Source organism: Myxocyprinus asiaticus, chromosome 30, assembly GCF_019703515.2.
Source record: "Myxocyprinus asiaticus isolate MX2 ecotype Aquarium Trade chromosome 30, UBuf_Myxa_2, whole genome shotgun sequence".
Taxonomy (NCBI): domain Eukaryota; kingdom Metazoa; phylum Chordata; class Actinopteri; order Cypriniformes; family Catostomidae; genus Myxocyprinus; species Myxocyprinus asiaticus.
Genome location: NC_059373.1, coordinates 1,824,355 through 1,845,499, shown reverse-complemented (window position 1 = coordinate 1,845,499; position 21,145 = coordinate 1,824,355). Strand labels below are relative to the sequence as shown.

Genomic DNA, 21,145 nt, shown 5'->3' with positions numbered 1-21,145 from the left:
GGGGACAAAATAAATTAAATAAAATCAAAATTGAATGTAAATATTTTGTGTTGGGTGGCTCAGGGGCCAGGTCTAAAACTTTTGGTTTGGATTTCAAATTGCTAAACAAACGAGAGTAAATACAGTAAATCAATAATTAAAGTCAGGGGCTGCCGGTAACCTCATACGTTCATGTAATGCTTAGTCAAATCTGTCGTTAATCTTCATTTGTGATGGAAAGACTTGTTTGTACTAATTTGTCTGAAGCATTAACTGTCCGTTTAGGTGAATTTATGTTGAAGTCTGATGCTTGTAGGCCACATTTATACATGTGTAAATAGTTTTCTTATTTAATGGACAAATTAAAGCTCTGTAAATTCATCTAAATGAAATTATACTAAAATGATTCATTAAACTGCAATGGAAATAAATAAAAAAAAGTGTTTGAATGATTCGTTGTTTTCAGTGTTGTATAACTACCGTTGCTTTTTCAGAGAAAACTGAGAAAAATACACAGATGTAAAAACAAAGAGAGAAATTTATTGAATTGACTTTAAAGGTAAAAGCACCAAAATGGCATTGAAATATTATATTTAAAATACATGCACAATATACATCATTCACAGAAGAGGGTGAAATAATGTGCAAAGTAAATAGAAAAGGCCTGTAAACAGCAGTGATTGTGAAGACTGGAGGGTGATTCTCTGTGATTGACAGCTGTCTCTCAAACTTTACCTGTGGATCCCTATATCTCAGCAGCGGAGGAGAAAATGCCGATCAACCACCAAAATCACTTTACACAACAGTATGAATATCTCCTGATCACATGACCTGATGCAAACAGCCACTGATTGTGCTGAATGATAAAATAATGTGGAGAAAAACATCTACAGCTGTGAGACAGTTTCAAAGCGAGACGAGAGCCGCTGTCTGGATTATGAGATTTCATGAACATTTGAAAGCAGATTCATTTTTAAATACTGTAATGACACCATTTCTGAACATTTATCAATTTGGTAACACTTTACAGTAAGGTTGTACTCATTAACATTAGTTAACTACATTAGATAAACTAACAATGGACAATAGTTTTACAGCACTTATTAATATTGATTTCAACATATACTAATTTGTAGATTTTTAACATTAGAACATTAATGCATTATGAACTAACATACTTAAACTAAAATGACTGGTATTATTAATATGTTAACATTAACCAGTACTACTAAATGCTATATTAAATTGTTCATTGTAAGTACATTATACCTAAAGCAATTACTAATGTTGTAAAAAATACAACCTTAGTGTAAAATGTTACCATCAATATTATGATCCAAAACATGTTTTAAATGTTGTACTATAGATGTGAATGTATGTTGAGGCCCATAATAAAATACTGCATTTAAAAATGAATTAGGGTGAATCTCAAAAAAGACGTGTCTGGGTCATGTTTCAACCCAAAATAAAAAAATGATAATAAAATAAATTAATTTAGCATGCAGAAATTACGTCTATTTTACGACCATTAAGATGTCTTTTGCAATGTGACACATTTTCACTCCAGACTGTCATTACCGTAAAGCAAAAAAAAATAAATAAAATAAAATAAAAAAAAAAATAATAATAATAAATGTCATTCTCGCTTTTTAATTAAGAAAAATGTATATATTGTTTAAATATATATTTGAGATATTTATATTGAATATATATATATATATACACATACACAGTGGTGTGAAAAAGTGTTTGCCCCCTTCCTGATTTCTTATTTTTTTGCATGTTTGTCACACTTAAATGTTTCAGATCATCAAACAAGTTTACATATTAGTCAATGATAACACAAGTAAACACAAAATGCAGTTTTTAAATGAAGGTTGTTATTATTAAGGGAAAACAAAATCCAAACCTACATGGCCCTGTGTGAAAAAGTGATTGCCCCCTAAACCTAATAACTGGTTGGGCCACCCTTAGCAGCAACAGCTGCAATCAAGCGTTTGCGATAACTTGCGATGAGTCTTTTACAGCGCTGTGGAGGAATTTTGACCCACTCATCTTTGCAGAATTGTTGTAATTCAGCCACATTGGAGGGTTTACGAGCATTAACTGCCTTTTTAAGGTCATGCCACAGCATCTCAATAGGATTCAGGTCAGGACTTTGACTAGGCCACTCCAAAGTCTTCATTTTGTTTTTCTTCAGCCATTCAGAGGTGGACTAGCTAGTGTGTTTTGGATCATTGTCCTGCTGCAGAACCCAAGTTCGCTTCAGCTTGAGGTCACGAACAGATGGCCGGACAGATCTCCTTCAGGATTTTTTGGTAGATAGCAGAATTCATGGTTCCATTTATCACAGCAAGTCTTCCAGGTCCTGAAGCAGCAAAACAGCCCCAGACCATCACACTACCACCACCATATTTTACTGTTGGTATGATGTTCTTTTTCTGAAATGCGGTGTTACTTTTACGCCAGATGTAATGGGACACACACCTTCCAAAAAGTTCAACTTTTGTCTCGTCAGTCCACAGAGTATTTTCCCAAAAGTCTTGGGGATCATCAAGATGTTTTCTGGCAAAAATGAGACGAGCCTTAATGTTCTTTTTGCTCAGCAGTGGTTTTCGAACTCTGCCATGCAGGCCATTTTTGCCCAGTCTCTTTCTTATAGTGGAGTCATGAACACTGACCTTAACTGAGGCAAGTGAGGCCTGCAGTTCTTTGGATGTTGTTGTGGGGTCTTTTGTGACCTCTTGGATGAGTCATCGCTGCACTCTTGGGGTAATTTTGGTCGGCCGGCCACTCCTGGGAAGGTTCACCACTGTTCCATGTTTTCGCCATTTGTGGATAATGGCTCTCACTGTGGTTCTCTGGAGTCCCAAAGCTTTAGAAATGGCTTTATAACCTTTTCCTTTCTCATTTGTTAACTTTCTTTCTCATTTGTTCCTGAATTTCTTTGGATCTCGGCATGATGTCTAGCTTTTGAAGATCTTTTGGTCTACTTCACTTTGTCAGGCAGGTCCTATTTAAGTGATTTCTTGATGGAGAACAGGTGTGGCAGTAATCAGGCCTGGGTGTGGCTAGAGAAATTGAACTCAGGTGTGATAAACCACAGTTAAGTTATGTTTTAACAGGTGGGGCAAACACTTTTTCACACAGGGCCATGTAGGTTTGGATTTTGTTTTCCCTTAATAACAACAACCTTCATTTAAAAACTGCATTTTGTGTTTACTTGTGTTATCTCTGACTAACATTTAAACTTGTTTGATGATCTGAAACATTTAAGTGTGACAAACATGCAAAAAAATAAGAAATCAGGAAGGGGGCAAACACTTTTTCACACCACTGTGTGTGCGTGTATATATATATATATAAGTATATATAACTGATGTATTTAAATATGTATATTGTATATATTTGTATTTATATATAATATATGTATATACATACAGTATATACTGTATATACACACATATATACAGTGCCTTGCAAAAGTATTCATACCCCTGGCCAATTATCTCATATTACTGAATTACAAATTGTGCAATTAAATTTAATTCTGTTTGATATTTTATTGAAAACACTGGAACTCAAAATCAATTATTGTTAGGTGAAATTGGTTTTATGTTGGGAAATATAAAAAAACTAAATAAAAAAATGGAAATATCTTGCTTGCATAAGTATTCAACCCCTGTGCTGTGGAAGCTGCCATGTTACACCGATGAAAGAGATTGCCCTAATGAGGACACAATTACTTTACCACTGGCATCCACCTGTGAAACATTAAAGTTGCAATCACATTTTCTGGATAAAAAACCCATTGTTGAGGGATCATTGGTCAGGCTGTGAATATGAAGGAAAATGAAGACAGAAGTTATAGATAAAGTAATAAAATTGCATAGATTAGGGAAAGGTACCAAACAATATCCAAATGTTTGGATATCCCAGTGCACACAGTTGGATCAATAATCACGAAGTGGAAGCTGCACCACACCACCCAGGCACTGCCAAGAAAAGGCTGTCCCTCAAAACTCAGCGCTCTTACAAAAAGGAGACTTGTGAGAGAAGCCACAGAGAGGCAAACAATCACTTTGAAGGAGTTACAGAGTTCAGTGGTTGGGAGTGGAGTAATGGTGCACCAGTCAACCATATCAAGAGCACTGCATAACGCTGGCCTGTATGGGAGGGTGGCAAGAAAGAAGCCGTTACTCAAAAAGTACCATCTGAAAGCACGTCTGGAGTTTGCCAGAAAGCATGTGAGTGACCCAGCTGATGTGGGAGAAGCTTTTGTGGTCAGATGACACCAAGATAGAGCTTTTTAGCCAAAACTCAAAGCACTATGTGTGGTGCAAACCCAACACTATGCCTCAAGACACACCATCGGTGGTGGCAGCATCATGCTGTCTTGTTAGAACTGAAGGAAGAATGGATGGAGCACAATATAGGGAAATACTGCAAGAGAACCTGCTTCAGTCCTTAGGAGGAAATTCACCTTTCAGCATGACAATGATCCCAAGCACAAGGCCAAAGCAACTTTGGAGTGGCTCAAGAACAAAAAGATAAATGTTCTACAGTGGCCCAGTCAAAGTCCTGATCTCAGTCCTATTGAGAATCTGTGGCACTATTTGAAAACTGCAGTCCACAAGCGTCACCCAACCAACCGGAACAACCTGGAGCAAATCTGCCGAGAAGAATGGGCCAAAATCACTTCGTCGCTGTGTGCAAAGCTGGTACATATGTACCCCAAAAGACATAAAGCAGTTATTGCAGCAAAAGGTGGCTCAACCAATTATTAATGTGTGGGGGTTGAATACTTTTGCAAGGCACTGTGTGTGTGTATATATATATATATATATATATACACACACACACACACACATATACAGTATATGCACATACAGTATATATTATAAATATATATTTTTTAAGTAGTTATACATAATGCAGGTATTTGTTGCAAAGCCTTTATGCTGATTTACATTTAAGAAATATTGTTAAAAGAGAATCTAATGAAATTCACCATACAATAATGAGAGTTACAAACAAACACTAAAGTAAAACATAGAAAAATAGATTCTTTTTTTATGCAATATTTCATTTTAATTTTAAGGTAAAATGTGACCTGTATATATTTCTGTAAAGTCCGTCCGTTAGTGTTATGCAACAACAATTACACTTTTCTGTTCAATAAAGGCAGAATCTTCACTCGGCTGAATTGGTGACGTTATTATGTCGTTTCACTATTCAAAACCCAATCAAATTTGGCAACAGATGATTCCTCTCACACTAAAGCGTCGTTTGTGTTCTTGTGCAGAGAATGAACAACAGTATGTGCTCGCTTTCTCTAAAGGCAAAGGCATGTCTTCATTTACCAGCTAATATAAAAGGCATCTGTCAATCCACATTGCCATCAATAGGAAATAGTTCTGTGTCACAGCTGGTGATAGTTTGAAAGTTTTATGGTCAAGGCCTCTTAAATGTTGTCAGCGTCAATAGTTCATTCACACACTTTTGCAGAATCTCAACGGGCGACTAAATCCAGTTCAGCAATATAGACAAATCTAATTCACAAGATTCACAGTGCAGGACATATAATAAGAGTTTAGCTTTAAATAACCGTGGTCAGGATATCGATACTTCTCTCAACAGCTGGTTTAAGGAATATTTCACTGTTAATGTCTCTATGGACGTAAACCAGTGTGGCGTGTTTTTCTCTGGGCGAGCTATACTTGACCGCAGTGAAATCTTCTTGGTTTAGAAAAAGATCAATATAAGTTGAGCTCAATCGACAGCATTTGTGGCATAATACTGATTACCACAGAAATTATTTTAAAAAGTGAGGCACTTACAATGGAAGTTATATCCAATTTTACAACTTCGTTGCCATGACAACAAAGCTGGTATTGTAAAACTGGCTTTAACTTTAAACGTGATAAGGTTAGTAAGAGATTTTACCATATTAAAATCATGTTAACACACATATTGTTTACATCTTGTGTCTATACTTTTGAAACAGTGAGTATTTTAATGTTTACAGATTGGCCCCATTGACTTCCATTGTGAGTGTCTCACTGGAACAGATTTGTGCTTTTTTTTTTTTTTTTTTAAAGGAAACAAGGATCGATATTAATTTTACATTATGACACAAAAATGCTAACGATTGAGCTTAACTTGTATTGAACCCGGAATATTCCTTTAAATAAATATAGTTCACCCAAAGTGAAAATTCTGTCATTATTTACTCACCCTCATGTCATTCTAAACCTGCATACTGTTATTATGAGAACTTTTGAAGAAGCTCTTAATGCATACAGTATATTTCGTTATTTACAGACAAGAAGTTAAATAAAAAAAACAGTCTGTTCCTCTTACAAAGCTATCGTATGACTTCAGATATAGTGTATAAGTCATATGGAATACTTTTATGATACTTCAATGGTGTTTTTGGCCTTTTAGGAGCTTGACAGACGTGCTCACTATGAACCTTGAGTGAATGAGCTACGTAGCAATTCTTCCAGAAGTTTCACAGACAACACAATAGCATACAGGTTTGGAATGACGTGAGGGTGAACAACTAATTACAGAATTTTCATTTTTGGTCAAAACGTTTCTTTAAATCAAAACATCACACATGATGTGTTGAGGGGTCAGTGTACTGTATGGAGTGTCATACATCAGTACACATCGCTCGTCTCACACCACATACTGATAGAGATTTGCTTTCCCGTGATCTGGTGTGGCGAATGGACTCAACCACGCTAGAGAGTAGGGGTGACCGAACACAACCTTCATGTTCATCCACATTGATTTCTTTGCCCATCTCCTCTCTTCTTTCTTCAGCTGCTCGATTCCCTGTCAACACACAGACAGAATCAAACTCGAGTTTATACACATGATGTAGATTATCTGTAAAGAGGTCATCCATTATAAAGGCCTGTTTGCACAAAGATGATAAAAGAGAAACCAAAACGATTCACATTGAATGATACATTCAACAAAGCTATTGTTCTTTGATCAATAGCAGTGTGCAGCGAAGCTATTATCTGTATCACTTGCGATGACAAAATGATATGTATCTGTCTCTGTATTCGGACAGAACGGGATGTGGGCGGGGCTTAAACCAGAAGTACGTCAAAAAAAAAAAAAAAAAAAAAAAAACAACATACATTTTAAATGTAACTCCAATACATTTATAGTTTCTATGAATAAAATATGCGAACAATACGAAAAATTTCATCTATAGGGGGCGCTACAAAAAAAAACAAACAAACAAAAAAAAACGCTCATAACTCCGCAATCGTATGATCAATGAAGTTGAAAATTGGTATGCATCTTGTAGGGGCCAAAGGCTAACATATTCTACAATATCAGTCAGACAAATAAAAAAACATGGCCGCCAGCAGCCAATCAAATTTCAGCAGCTAATAACATCAAATCTGAATGGCCGACCGTTACGAAACTTGAGATATTTGTAGACAGTGTCAGAACGTGGCTGTGTACCGAGTTTTATGAAAATCGGTCACAAGGTGGCGCTATAACAAGGACATTTACATTTTCGCCAATAACTCCGCAACAGAGTTGAACAATCTCAAAATTCTTTTTTCCTCTAATTCCTTGCACCAAGACCTACGATATGTATATTTTCATTTTATTGCATTTTATAAAATGTTTCCGCTATTATAATTTTCTAAAAAAGCAACTTTTTCGAACTCCTCCAAGGCCTTATATCCGATTCTCACAAAAATTGGTGTGTGTCTACTATGAACGCTCCTGACAAAAAGTTATCAAATTAATTTTGATTCGTCGAAGCGTTGCGAAGATATAAACCAACGAACTGGTCAGGCGTCGTCCATTTTGTACATATTGAGCAATATCTACCAAACGAAAAGGCCAAATGTTACGAAACTTGATACTCATATACAAAAGCACATTTTGAGTCTGTATGCAAAATCGCGAAAAACAAAAAAAAAAAAGAAAAGAAAAATATCGCCTATAGGGGGCGCTACAACTAAAAAATGCTCATAACTCCGCAACTGTATTATCAATGAAGTTGAAAATTGGTATGCTTCTTGTAGGGGCCAAATGCTAACATATTCTATAATATGACTCTGACAAATAAAAAAACATGGCCGCCAGCAGCCAATCAAATTTCAGCAAAATGGCTGTATAAATGGTGTGTAAATTATTGTATATTATCCAATGTCACCTGCTATTGTGAACTACATCTAGGACTCCCTAGGTCAACAATTATCAGAGAAAAGTTATTTATTTAGTTATTTAGGGGTTGCATTTATCATGTGGGTTTGACTAAGTGTATATTAATAATATTATTCATAATAATCATACTTATTATTATTATTATGATATTATTATTATATATTATTCTTCTTTTTTTTTTCTCATCAGATGAAGCTGAATATGTTGTTAACTGTGGTTTCTACTCATATTTTTGGATATTTGGTCCCATAATAAATTGCTCACATACCATTCACACATACTGTGGACGAAGTGCAAAAAATGTGGTCTAATTTTTCAGAAAACCCCTCAAATAATAATAAAAAAAGACTCCAATTATTCATAAATAATACTGTATATATGTTTACAATCTTATGATGACCTGAAAGTAAAAAAAAAAAAATGAATAAATTTGGTCCTAACTTTGTAAGCATGTAATTCTGGTTCTGAGTTGTGACATAAGAGGAGAACAAGGACTCAGAGTTCAAGGGTCGTGACAGGGTCACTTACGGTCTCGTCGTTACAGATTGAGTGAACCTGCGTTCCAAACATCACAGCCGTGAAGATGAGGAAGAGCAGACTCTCAAAACACAGGAAGATGAGGAGGATCACCGTCGCCGGAGGAGAGAAGCTACTGCACTCTGACGAGACCACAGGAGACCAGAATGAGACAATGATCTTACAATTCTAATTTACTTTTCTTCATTTTATGTTGTTTAGGAGGAACACCTTTTTTGTATACCCTCATTTTAGTAACGTTTTTACAGTAAAGCACTCATAATGGAAGCTTAGCAGGCAAGCCAGTACCAGAAAAAAAATGTTTAAGTCAACTTTACTGTTTGAAACAGAATACAGGAAGAAATACTCACTTCCCCAGTCGTCTTCAAAACAGAGGACAAAATGGAAAGCCACCATGATGAGTGCATGAAGAGAAATCAGAGCAATGTACATCTGTAAAAAGACACACAAACACCATTTGTTGAACGTCTCAAAGCATGAGAAGAAAGTGTGTCTTCTGATGCAATCTCAGCAATACAATATTTTAAGATGTGTTTACCACCCCTGGAGTTCGCGAGTTTGAGTGACTCCAGCCAGGTCTCCTAAGCAACCAAATTGGCCCGGTTGCTAGGGAGGGTAGAGTCACATGGGGTAACCTCCTCGTGGTCGCTATAATGTGGTTCTCGCTCTCGGTGGGGTGTGTGGTGAGTTGGGCATGAATGCCGCGGAGAATAGCGTGAAGCCTCCATGTGCACTACGTCCCCGCGGTAACGCGCCCAACAAGCCACGTGATAAGATGCGCGGATTGACGGTCTCAGACGCGGAGGCAACTGAGATTTGTCCTCCGCCACCCGGATTGAGGCGAGTCACTACGCCACCACGAGGACTTAGAGCGCATTGGGAATTGGGCATTCCACATTGGGGAGAAAAGGGAGAAGATCACACACGCACATAAAAAGAAGATGTGTGCATCACGAGTACTTTAATTTCGGTGTGCTAAATTAGAAATCGATTGCATGGGACAACAGTGAATTATACAGTTTAGTGCACATTATTCAAAATGAGCCATGTAATAATAATAAATTAATATTTGCTAATATTAATTTATTGACATTCCTTAACCCTTTAATGCATACCTCGGGTCTTTAGTGACCCGGGACCACAGTCCACCCCCTTTACCTCATGCATTTATTTTTTGAGTTTTGCCCACACCTCTTTAGTATTCCTCAATCTTCTGAATAATGCAACAATAATTAAAAAAGGCAAAATTGCAAAAAATATATATATATATTTTTTATAACTGCTTTATTACCAAAAGTGTATAAGGTCATTAAAGACCCGAGATATGTAATAGTGTTTGGGTTTTTTTTTTTGCGCTTCCATAAATATTTTGTATTATTATTTCATATCTACTTTCTATCGCAGTTTTCTATCACACGATATACATTATATTTCTTTGTTTATTACTAGACAGATGAGTACTATATTCATACAAATGACCACTATATCACACTGATTTTCTGTGTGACAGTGGTGAATTATCAGTTTTCCATATGCAAAACTACACATGCTATTTCATCCTCAAGGTGGCGCTGATGTTTCACTGATTGAATTGATTTGCATTTGATGAAGCAGCAACGTGGAAGTAAACTATAGCAAGTTTAACACATGAACAGTATGATATGATTATAATCAAGTTGTGCATCTGTTTATACTCAAAACGTTCCTGAAAAAATGCATATGTGTAGATTATGAGTTATGTGTAGCTCAATGTGCATTTGTGATAGATGTAGTGAAGTGTAAAATGCATGAAGTGTGTAATAATGTTTGGTCACACCCATGCATTTAAGGGTTAATGAGCAACTGAATGGATAAGGAATGAAAGCTCTAGATTTGAAATTAAAAATATCAGCATATACAGTGAGATTACAATCTATTTAATCTATTCACCGCTTTAATGCAGAGTTTGTGTGAAGTTGCGATTGAACTTACAGTGAAAAGAACAAAGTATTTCTGGTTGTTTTCTCCCACACAGTTGTTCACCCAGGGACAGTGATGATCCATCTTCCTGATACAGCGTTTGCACACACTACTCACAGCAAACATACAATTAAACAGACCGGTTTTGTTACTGTACCTTTAAGACCTCTATATGTAAATAACCTCTGTGTGAACCTGTTTGTTACCTGCAGTGATGTGCTCTATCCGGTTTGATGCTGCAACATTTGGGACATTTATACACCACCTGTCCCGGCTTCAGCTGTAAACTCTCGATAAACTCCTTAGTGGCATTTCCCTTTGGTACGGCTCCCTGAGACAAGAAAAAGGCAGAATCAAAACACCACTTCCCGATGTGCAGAAATTAAAAATGTATCCAATCCAAACACAACATTTTTGTCCAAAATAGCCACAAACACAAGACATTTTGTTGCCGCTTCTATTCTTGTCACGGCACCCTCGTTTACCATAATGAATCTCTTTGTTCCAATATACGCACCACATATCTGTATATTAAATGACTATTCTGCGCTCAATACAAGTAAAACTCAAATCGACAGCATTTGTGGCATAATGACGATTAGCAAAAAGTTATGTTTTTTTAATGCTGTGTTTATTAGGATTTCCATTGGTACATATTCTGCATATCCCACAACTGAAGGAAATAAATAAATAAATAGGGGGGCTACACAGACATATACATAGATCAGGTGCATAAGTTACAGCAAATGAGAGATCACACACAGTACATCTCCATTTCTAAAGGGACCGAATAATGGACAATATACATTAATAACACATTAATCTACCTTTTCTACATCACAAATGTCATTATGTTCAAGAAATGATATAAGTGATTCAAAATGAGCTTCTTTACCCTTAAGAACATAAGTTATCTTTTCCATTGCAATGCATGAGGACATCTCCATTATCCATCGAGATATTGTGGGCCTTTCCACTTTTTTTCCTCCAAAAAAATGGCAACAAGTCTTTTAGCCTACAAGCTACACACATTTATTAACATCATCTGAAGTTTTTGTTTTCTGGCAGGATATAATGAATGAATAGTCCAGGGTCTAAGGGTAGATTTACAGAAACCATAAATGAAATCATCTGATTAACTTCCTTCCAAAATTCTTGATTTTTTTTCACAATCCCACATGCCATTGATTAGTGTACCTTTTGAAGAATTACATCTGACACAAGTATCTGGAATATTACTATTCATTTTGTTTAATTTAACTGGAGTTATATATGTTCGCATCAGCCAATTATACTGCAATAATTTTAGACGGCTATTAAACGTCTGGGTTTGGGCCTCAGCACATACTTGTTACCATGTATATAATACAGTTGAAGTCAGACGTTTACATACACCTTAGCCAAATACATTTAAAATAAAAAGTTGCTGGAATTTTGGCCCATTCCTCCAGACAGAACTGGTGTAACTGAGTCAGGTTTGTAGTCCTCCTTGGATTGAGGTCAGGGCTTTGTGATGGCCACTCTGATACCTTGACTTTGTTGTCCTTAAGCCATTTTGCCACAACTTTGGAGGTATGCTTGTGGTCATTGTCCATTTGGAAGACCCATTTGCGACCGAGCTTTAACTTCCTGGCTGATGTCTTGAGATGTTGCTTCAATATATCCACATCATTTTCCTTCCTCATGATGTCATCTATTTTGTGAAGTGCACCAGCCCCTCCTGCAGCAAAGCACCCCCACAACATGATGCTGCCACCCCCATGCTTCATGGTTGGGATGGTGTTCTTCGGCTTGCAAGCCTCACCCTTTTTCCTCCAAACATAACGATGGTCATTATGGCCAAACAGTTCAATATTTGTTTCATTAGACCAGAGGAAATTTCTCCAAAAAGTAAGATCTTTGTCCCCATGTGCACTTGCAAACTGTAGTCTGGCTTTTTTATGGCGGTTTTGGAGCAGTGGCTTCTTCCTTGCTGAGCAGCCTTTCAGGTTATGTCGATATAGGACTCGTTTTACTGTGGATATAGATACTTGTCTACCTGTTTCCTCCAGGATCTTCACAAGGTCCTTTGCTGTTGTTCTGGGATTGATTCGCACTTTTTGCACCAAACTCTGTTCATCTCTAGGAGACAGAATGCGTCTCCTTCCTGAGCGGTATGATGGCTGTGTGGTCCCATGGTGTTTATACTTTGTACAAACAATAGTACACGATGAACATGGTACCTTCAGGCATTTGGAAATTGCTCCCAAGGATGAACCAGACTTGTGGAGGTCCACAATATTTTTCCTAAGGTCTTGGCTGATTTCTTGTGATTTTCCCATGATGTCAAACAAAGAGGCACTGAGTTTGAAGGTAGGCCTTAAAATATATCCACAGGTACACCTCCATTTGACTCCAATTAGCCTATCAGAAGCTAATTGGCTAATTGCCTAAAGGCTTGACACCATTTTCTGGAATTTTCCAAGCTTTTAAAGGCACAGTTAACTTAGTGTATGTAAACTTCTGACCCACTGGAATTGTGATGTAGTCAATTAAAAGTGAAACAATCAGTCTGTAAACAATTGTTGGAAAAATTACTCGTGTCATGCACAAAGTAGATGTCCTAAACGACTTTCCAAAACTATAGTTTGCTAATATGAAATCTGTGGAGTGGTTAAATAAAAACAAATGGGTTTTAATGACTTCAACATAAGTGTAAACTTCTGACTTCAACTGAATATACGTACATATACCTATATATAAATCCAAGTCTTGTTTCCACAATGTTAATCTAGACCTAGCTGATTCTTTTTAACCTGAAATTAATATATCATACAGAAAGGAAATGTGACCTCCGCCCTGACATTTTCTAGACATAATTATTTCCAGTTTAGTTGGTTCTGGTTTCGTGAGGATCTGCCCTTGAGTAGAATATAAGAAACTCCTGAGTTGGAGGTATTTAAAAAAATGTTTTTTAGGAATTTCAAATTTGGCTGTTATATCCGCAAATGACGTTAAAATTCCCTCACTGTATAAGTCTTTAATTTTCCATAATCCTTTCCTAGCCCAAAGCTGAAACCTGGGTCTCTACGGCCTGGAATAAAATTGTCATTCCCCCATATTGAGCTATGTATAGATAGAGAATCTTTTTCCCCTAGATATTTACGTACCTCCTCCCATACATTTATCATATTCAGTACAATAGGATTGTGTGATAATGAACTGATATGTTTTCTCAGAATATTAGTTTTGGCAGAATAAAGGTATAGATTGGAAGGAAGTTCAGAGTCTAATACAGAAATTAATCTCGATCCATTTCGGAAGAGAATTAGCAGAAAAATTATACATGATCGCTCTTAATTGAGATGCCCAATAATACCACTGAATATTTGGGAGTTTCAAGCCACCCCTATCATATGGAAGATACAATAAAGTTGTTCGCACTCTTGGATGTTTGTTATTCCAAATGAATTTAATAAACAATTTCTGTAATATGGTAAATAGTGAGGTGGGTGGTGCTAAGAGAATATTTTCTGCAATATATTCATCTTTAAAATATGAATTCGGCCAATTAGTGAGATTGTTAGAGCTGACCATCTATCAATAGACTTAGAAACAGAGTTTATTAAAGCGTTGTAGTTGATTGCCCAATTCCCAATGCGCTCCAAGTCCTCATGGTGGCGTAGTGACTTGCCTCAATCTGGGTGGTGGAGCGCGTGTGGAGGCTTCACGCTATTCTCCGTGGCATCCACGCACAACTCACCACGCGCCCCACTGAGAGCGAGAACCACATTATAGCAACCACGAGGAGGTTACCCCATGTGACTCTACCCTCCCTAGCAACCAGGCCAATCTGGTTGCTTAGGAAGCCTGACTGGTGTAACTCAGCACGCCCTGGATTCAACTTGTGACTCCAGGTGGGGTAGTCAGCGTCTTTACTTGCTGAGCTACCCAGGCCCCCGTTAATCACTTTTTCTGATTGTAACTGATTGTAACTGTTTAATTCTCCATACCAAGAGCTTGCCTGGTTTTTCCCTTTGATCAAAGTAACTTTGTTTTAATCTCATTAAGCTGCTTGCCACCCTGGAGGCTGCTAGCTCCTCATATTGCATCCTGAGCAATTTCAATTCTTGATGAATAATTGTGTCATTATTATGCCTCTAAAACTGCCTAATTTCCAGAGTCTTTATTTTGTATTCAAGGGCATTCAGTTTCTCATTAGCAGATTTAGACTTCTAATACTGGCCTCTAATAAACACCTTACATGCTTCCCATCTAATGCTAGCTGTAGTTTCCGAGGTATTCATTTCAAAATATAAATCAATCTGTTGATCCATAAACTTTGCGTCTCCCAGTCATCCAGGATGGAGTTTCCATGTTGGTGGGTGAGATCTGAAGTTAGTATCTCCATATATTAAAGAAACAGAGGCATGATCTGATAGCACCATACTATCATACCATGCAGTCCTCTATTTCTGACATCAGAGTGGCTGATATTACAAAACAGTCAATTCCTGAGCGTGTCTTATGTGTACTTGAATAACATAACTGAATGTCTGCTGGTTTTTGATTTCTCCATACATCAATTAAATTGAAATCTTTGATAAAACTATGCAGAACTTTTCTTGATTGATTGTGAGAATGATTTAGCCCTGATGAACGGTCTTTAGTTGGGTCTAATGTACAATTCAAGTCACCGCCTATGATATAATGACCCTGGAGTGTGGAGATAGTTAAGAATGAACTATTGGGACCATAAACAGTGATTAAATTCAAAGTTTCTGTCAATAAAGGGGTCACAAATGGTTTCACTTACTTGAAAAGATATGGACTTGTGAATTAAGATTATTACCCCTCTTGCCTGACTACAATAAGATGCCGAAAATATCTCTTAACACATCTTCAGATCTCAGGTGTGTTTCCTGAAGAAATACCAAATTGCATTGCAATCGTTTTAGTCTACATATGACCTGTTTTAGTTTTTTTTAATATTATACAGTCCCCTACAGTTCCATGATGCTATTTTAATCTTAACCTCCCTAGACATAGTTATCCATTAAATGGTTTCCACCATCAATCTCAACAACATTTGCAATGTGAGTGTCTGTGTATAGAATATAAAAGTTCCTTGTACGTCCCTAAATTGAACTAAAGTTGCCTCCCAATGAGCTTGTGCTCCAGATGATAATAACAACAGATCAAAACACTTTCAACAAATCCCCTGGCCCTAACGGCCCTCCCGCAATCCCACCCTGAACAACTAACTTATTTAAATACTCCCCGGGTCCACCTAATCATTATACGAGGAACCGTGAGTTTCCTTCCTTCTTTCCTTAAAATAATTACTCTTGCCATTTGTTATATGTGTCACCTACATGAAACAATATACATGCATGCATATGAACATAACACATTTCACCCGTACGTCGGTCAAGTTCAAATCGCCATAATCTTATGGATTAAGTCTCTTTCGTGAACTTTGAAGGTTATAGAACCAGGCTTTTCATCAAATTTGAGAGACACCGGTTCGAATCCCGCTCGGAGCAGGTCGAGCAGGACTGGTTACACTTGTATTGTGCTGAACCCGCACCTTTCCTTTAAAGAAGTGTGATTTTTCCGATGTTTACACCTTAGCTGCTCGTGGTCATTTTTGACCAGAAACAGTACAGGTGTAACTTCTTTTTTTTTATTATTTAAGATATTAGAACATAATAAAATAATGCACTTCTTTTGGAATTTCATACTATTTAGATCTTATTCTTATTTACCTGTAAATTTCGCAATTACACAAATAATTTGCATATGCAAATAAGAAAATGTAGGTTAATTTGATTAACACATTATGTTTTCAATCAAACCTGACCATGGTGTTACAAAAAGAAGACATAGAATAAGCATTTTGTACCATTTGTGTGTATGTGTGTGTGCGCGTGTGTGTGTGCGCGTGTATCTCTCCAAATAATTTCCTATGGTCGGTCAATTTTGACCGCGAACAGCAAAGGTGTCGCTTTTTAAGACTCATTGAATCAAGTCCACATTTTTGTGTGTGTGTTCAGATTGCAATCTAGTAAATGTCACGAAGTCTCAGATTTAGGAAACTAAAATAAAACTGAAATCAGTCAAACATGACCGAACAGCCCAGGAATGTTAAAATACTTTCTCATATTGCATCTTAATATGCAACTATAAGAGTAAACAATACTGTAAGTAAGCCATTCGTAGATTGATTCTCCTAAAGAGTGTAAACACTGTGAATCTGTGGCACTTTTAAAACTTTGCTCTGTTAGTTCGAGTGTTCGGGAAACCTGTTTGAAAACAGTCACTTTTTTGCAATTCTGTTTGGCGACTGTAGTGGCCACTTCAGCTTTAAACTCAGAAAATCGTATGATTGGCAGCGTTTTTGTCTGGCTTTGTTTCTTCGCAGTGTTTTGCTTTCAAAGAGGATAGAAATATAAACTGATTTTGGAAACTTGTTGCATCCTGTCTGGTTAGGACCTCATGTGTGTTTGTGTTACTCACCGGATCAGTACACATGGCTCTGAAGTGAGATGCAAGGGCGAGGAAGGCCAGTCCGTTAAACACAGCGCCGTTAATGATGCTGTACACCACGCTCTTCGCTGGCAGCAGCATTACAAACACGACCACAAACTCAGCGTAAAACACCAGCAGCCACGTGATCACGCCGCACACGATGCCGCAGCAGTCACGGATGAACCACATCTCGTCTGCAGCGTGAGCTCGCGGAGGGGGCGGGGCACAGTGCTCCGGGCACAGATAACCGGCCTGCCGCTCGATGTCCCGGCTGCGGTTAGCTGGGGAACTCTTCATCCTGACCGCCAGAACGCAGCAACCTCATCCTCCTCCAGACTGTAAGAGAAATGAGAATATTTACTGAACTGACCTGTACACATCATACATCAGTAAACACTTAAGAGTTCATAATTAATTTGAATATATTATTCAGATTTGTATTTTATTAATTTACATTCTTTAAATTTCAGATTATATTCTTGCTTGAGCATTTATTCTGAAAAAGATCTTCACATGCTTCACACAGCTACTGGAATATTCCTGTATACATGTAATCAGCACAGTCCAAATAAACAAAGACACGTTTTTCTCCTCTGGAAATACTGAAATACCCTTACCATTTATTACACTATATTTTAATAATTACAGATAAAAAAGACATTACACATCTGTTTGACATAGAGCCTTCCTCTAACATTACATTAAACCTCACTGGATGTACACTGTGTCTGAGCATTACGTATCAGCATGTATTATTCATTTACGCAGAAAAGTTTCAAATGAACATCAAGAGAAAGATCTCTCTTACACAATAATATACACTGTACACAAAGAAATACACACTTCACACACAGAACTGTTTCCACTACACACACTCTGTACACAACACACACAATAAAATACAAATACAGTCTGTGCAGGACACAAACATTTTATGTGTATGGTACTTTATGTAACACATTATACACACACACACACACACTCAAACTGCACACAATAAAAACTAGAACACAAACACACAGACACATTCACACACACACACACACAGACACTCACTACACACATCACACAGACACACTACACACACACACAGTCACAACACACTACACACACACACACACACACACACACACACAGTCACAACACACTACACACAGTCACAACACACTACACACACACACACACACAAACACAGTCACTACACACACAGACACTACACAGACAGACACACACACACACAGACACTACACACACAGACACTACCACACAGACACTACACACACACAGTCACAACACACTACACACACACAGTCACAACACACTACACACACACACACAGTCACTACACACACACACACAAACACAGTCACTACACACAGACACTACACACTACACACACACACACACACACAGACAGTCACTACACACACACACACACACAGACACTCACACACACACTACACACACTAACACAACACACACAGACACTCCACTCACACACATACACTACACAGTCACAACACACTACACACGCACACACACAAACACAGTCACTACACACACACACAGACACTACACACACAGACAGACAGACACTACACACACAGACACTACACACACAGTCACTACACACACTAACACTCAAACACAGACACTACACACACACAGACACTACACACACACAGACACACTCACACAGACACTCACACTCAAACACAGTCACTACACACACAGACACTACACACACACAGACACTCACACTCAAACAGTCACTACACACACACACACACACACAGTCACAACACACTACACACACACACACACAAACAGTCACTACACACACAGACACTACACACACACACACACACACACACACAGACACTACACACAGACAGACACTCACACACACACACACACACACACACACACAGACACTACACACAGACAGACACTCACACACACACTAACACTCAAACACAGTCACTACACACAGACACTACACACACACAGACACTCACACTCAAACACAGTCACTACACAGACACTACACACATACACTCACACACACATACACTCACACAGACACTACACACTCAAACACAGTCACTACACAGACACTCACACACATAGACACTACACAAACTCACAGAGACACACACCACACTCACACAGATACACTACACTACACACACTCACAGACAGACAGACAGACAGACACAGACACACACACACACACACACACATACATACACACACAAACAGACACACATTCACACACACAAACACAAACACACACTCACACAGATACACTACACACACACACACACACAGACAGACAGACAGACAGACAGACAGACAGACACACACACACACACACACACACACACACACACACACGCACACACGCACACACGCACTCACTCACTCACTCACTCACACACACACACACACACACACTCGCTCGCTCTCACCGTTTTGTGTGTCTCCTCCAGCAGCGCGTGTGCGTTCAGTGTCTTTTAAATGCTGAATTTTCTTTCGCTCACACACAGATGAATATGTGAGGTGATGGAGTGATTAACTGGTGTATAAATGAGCCGATTTAATGTGTTTTAATGAACATTATTTATCCAGTTTCAGCAGGTTAGCGCGACAACCAGGAAGTTTCGGGTGAGTGACGTCACACACCCAGTACGGTCCACATTTCCGCCGCTGCCGAACATTACATAATAAAAGTCCAGGCGTTCTGAGAAATCTGTCTTTTAAAACATAAAAAACGTTTCATTATTATTCTTTCTTACAAAATTTCTTATTTCTAAACGTTCAAATGAGAGGGGAAAAAAAACAATTTTTAAAATGTTATACACACCTTTTGCATCTAAAGGTATCACTGGGACATGGTATGCGAATATAATGAAATTGTGTTTATCGTTCAAGAAAAAATACCATATAATGTGTCATGTTTACCTAAGAGTGTTTTATGAATGAAACTAAAAATTCTAAACATGTTTTTTCTGTGTCTGAGGACGTACTATGCAAACTGATTTTGATTTATCAATAAAATCATACCATAACCCATAAATTATATGATAAAATTCTATAGAAATAAACAGCATTATGCGTCCTGTTTCATGCATAGTTATAGGTGCACTCAGTCATTTATTACGTATTTTGTCCTGGACTTACATTGACACTTTGTGGCGTGAATGCAGCATCATTCACATATAATAGTTTTCAGTTACCGATGCAACTGTAGAAATTCACTATTCACTATTTATTTTTTTCTCCCCTATTGTCCCCAATTTGGAAGTCCTTGTGGTGGTGTAGTGACTCGCCTCAATCCGTGTGGCGGAGGACGAATCTCAGGTACCTCCACGTCTGAGACCGTCAATCCGTGTATCTTATCACGTAGCTTGTTAAGCACGTTACCGCAGAGACCTAGCATGTGTGGAGGCTTCACGCTATTCTCCGCGGCATCCATGCACAACTCACCACACGCCCCACCGAGAGCAAACCACATTATAGCAACCACTAGGAGGTTAACCCATGTGACTCTACCCTCCTTAGCAACCGGGCCAATTTGGTTGCTTAGGAGACCTGGCTGGAGTCACTCAGCACGCCCTGAATTCAAACTTGTGACTCCAGGTGTGGTAGTCAGCATCTTTACTCGCTAAGCAACCCAGGCCCCCAACCGTGATTGATTTAATTAATGAGTGAAAGTGTCCAAGAGTTGCATGGTTACTGAGATTAAGTGAGTAGTATTCAGCTAGTAATGGCAGCCCCCGCTAAGGGACCCTCTCCATGTAGAATAAAACAGTGTTTTATAAGGTTCCTGTTTTAACTGGAGTCTTCATCTCATGTGAGCAGTCAAGATGTTTTACATATGTTTCAAAGGTACCACTTTTTTAATGAGTCCACCTTTAAATAAAATAAATCATTTTAGTTGTGTTTTATG

At 38.0% G+C, this 21,145-nt stretch overlaps 1 protein-coding gene across 1 annotated transcript; it reads right to left on the bottom strand.

The window, feature by feature from the left end:
• Positions 1–3,570: 3,570 nt before the first annotated feature.
• LOC127421512 (palmitoyltransferase ZDHHC3-like) lies at positions 3,571–19,869 on the bottom strand. Its single transcript, XM_051664605.1, has 7 exons — positions 19,665–19,869; positions 17,182–17,529; positions 10,890–11,014; positions 10,696–10,792; positions 9,075–9,156; positions 8,716–8,846; positions 3,571–6,822 (listed from the first exon to the last, which is right to left on the bottom strand). The coding sequence occupies exons 2-7, from the start codon at positions 17,488–17,490 to the stop codon at positions 6,664–6,666; spliced, it is 903 nt and encodes a 300-aa protein (XP_051520565.1). The 5' UTR covers positions 17,491–17,529; positions 19,665–19,869; the 3' UTR covers positions 3,571–6,663.
• Positions 19,870–21,145: the final 1,276 nt, after the last annotated feature.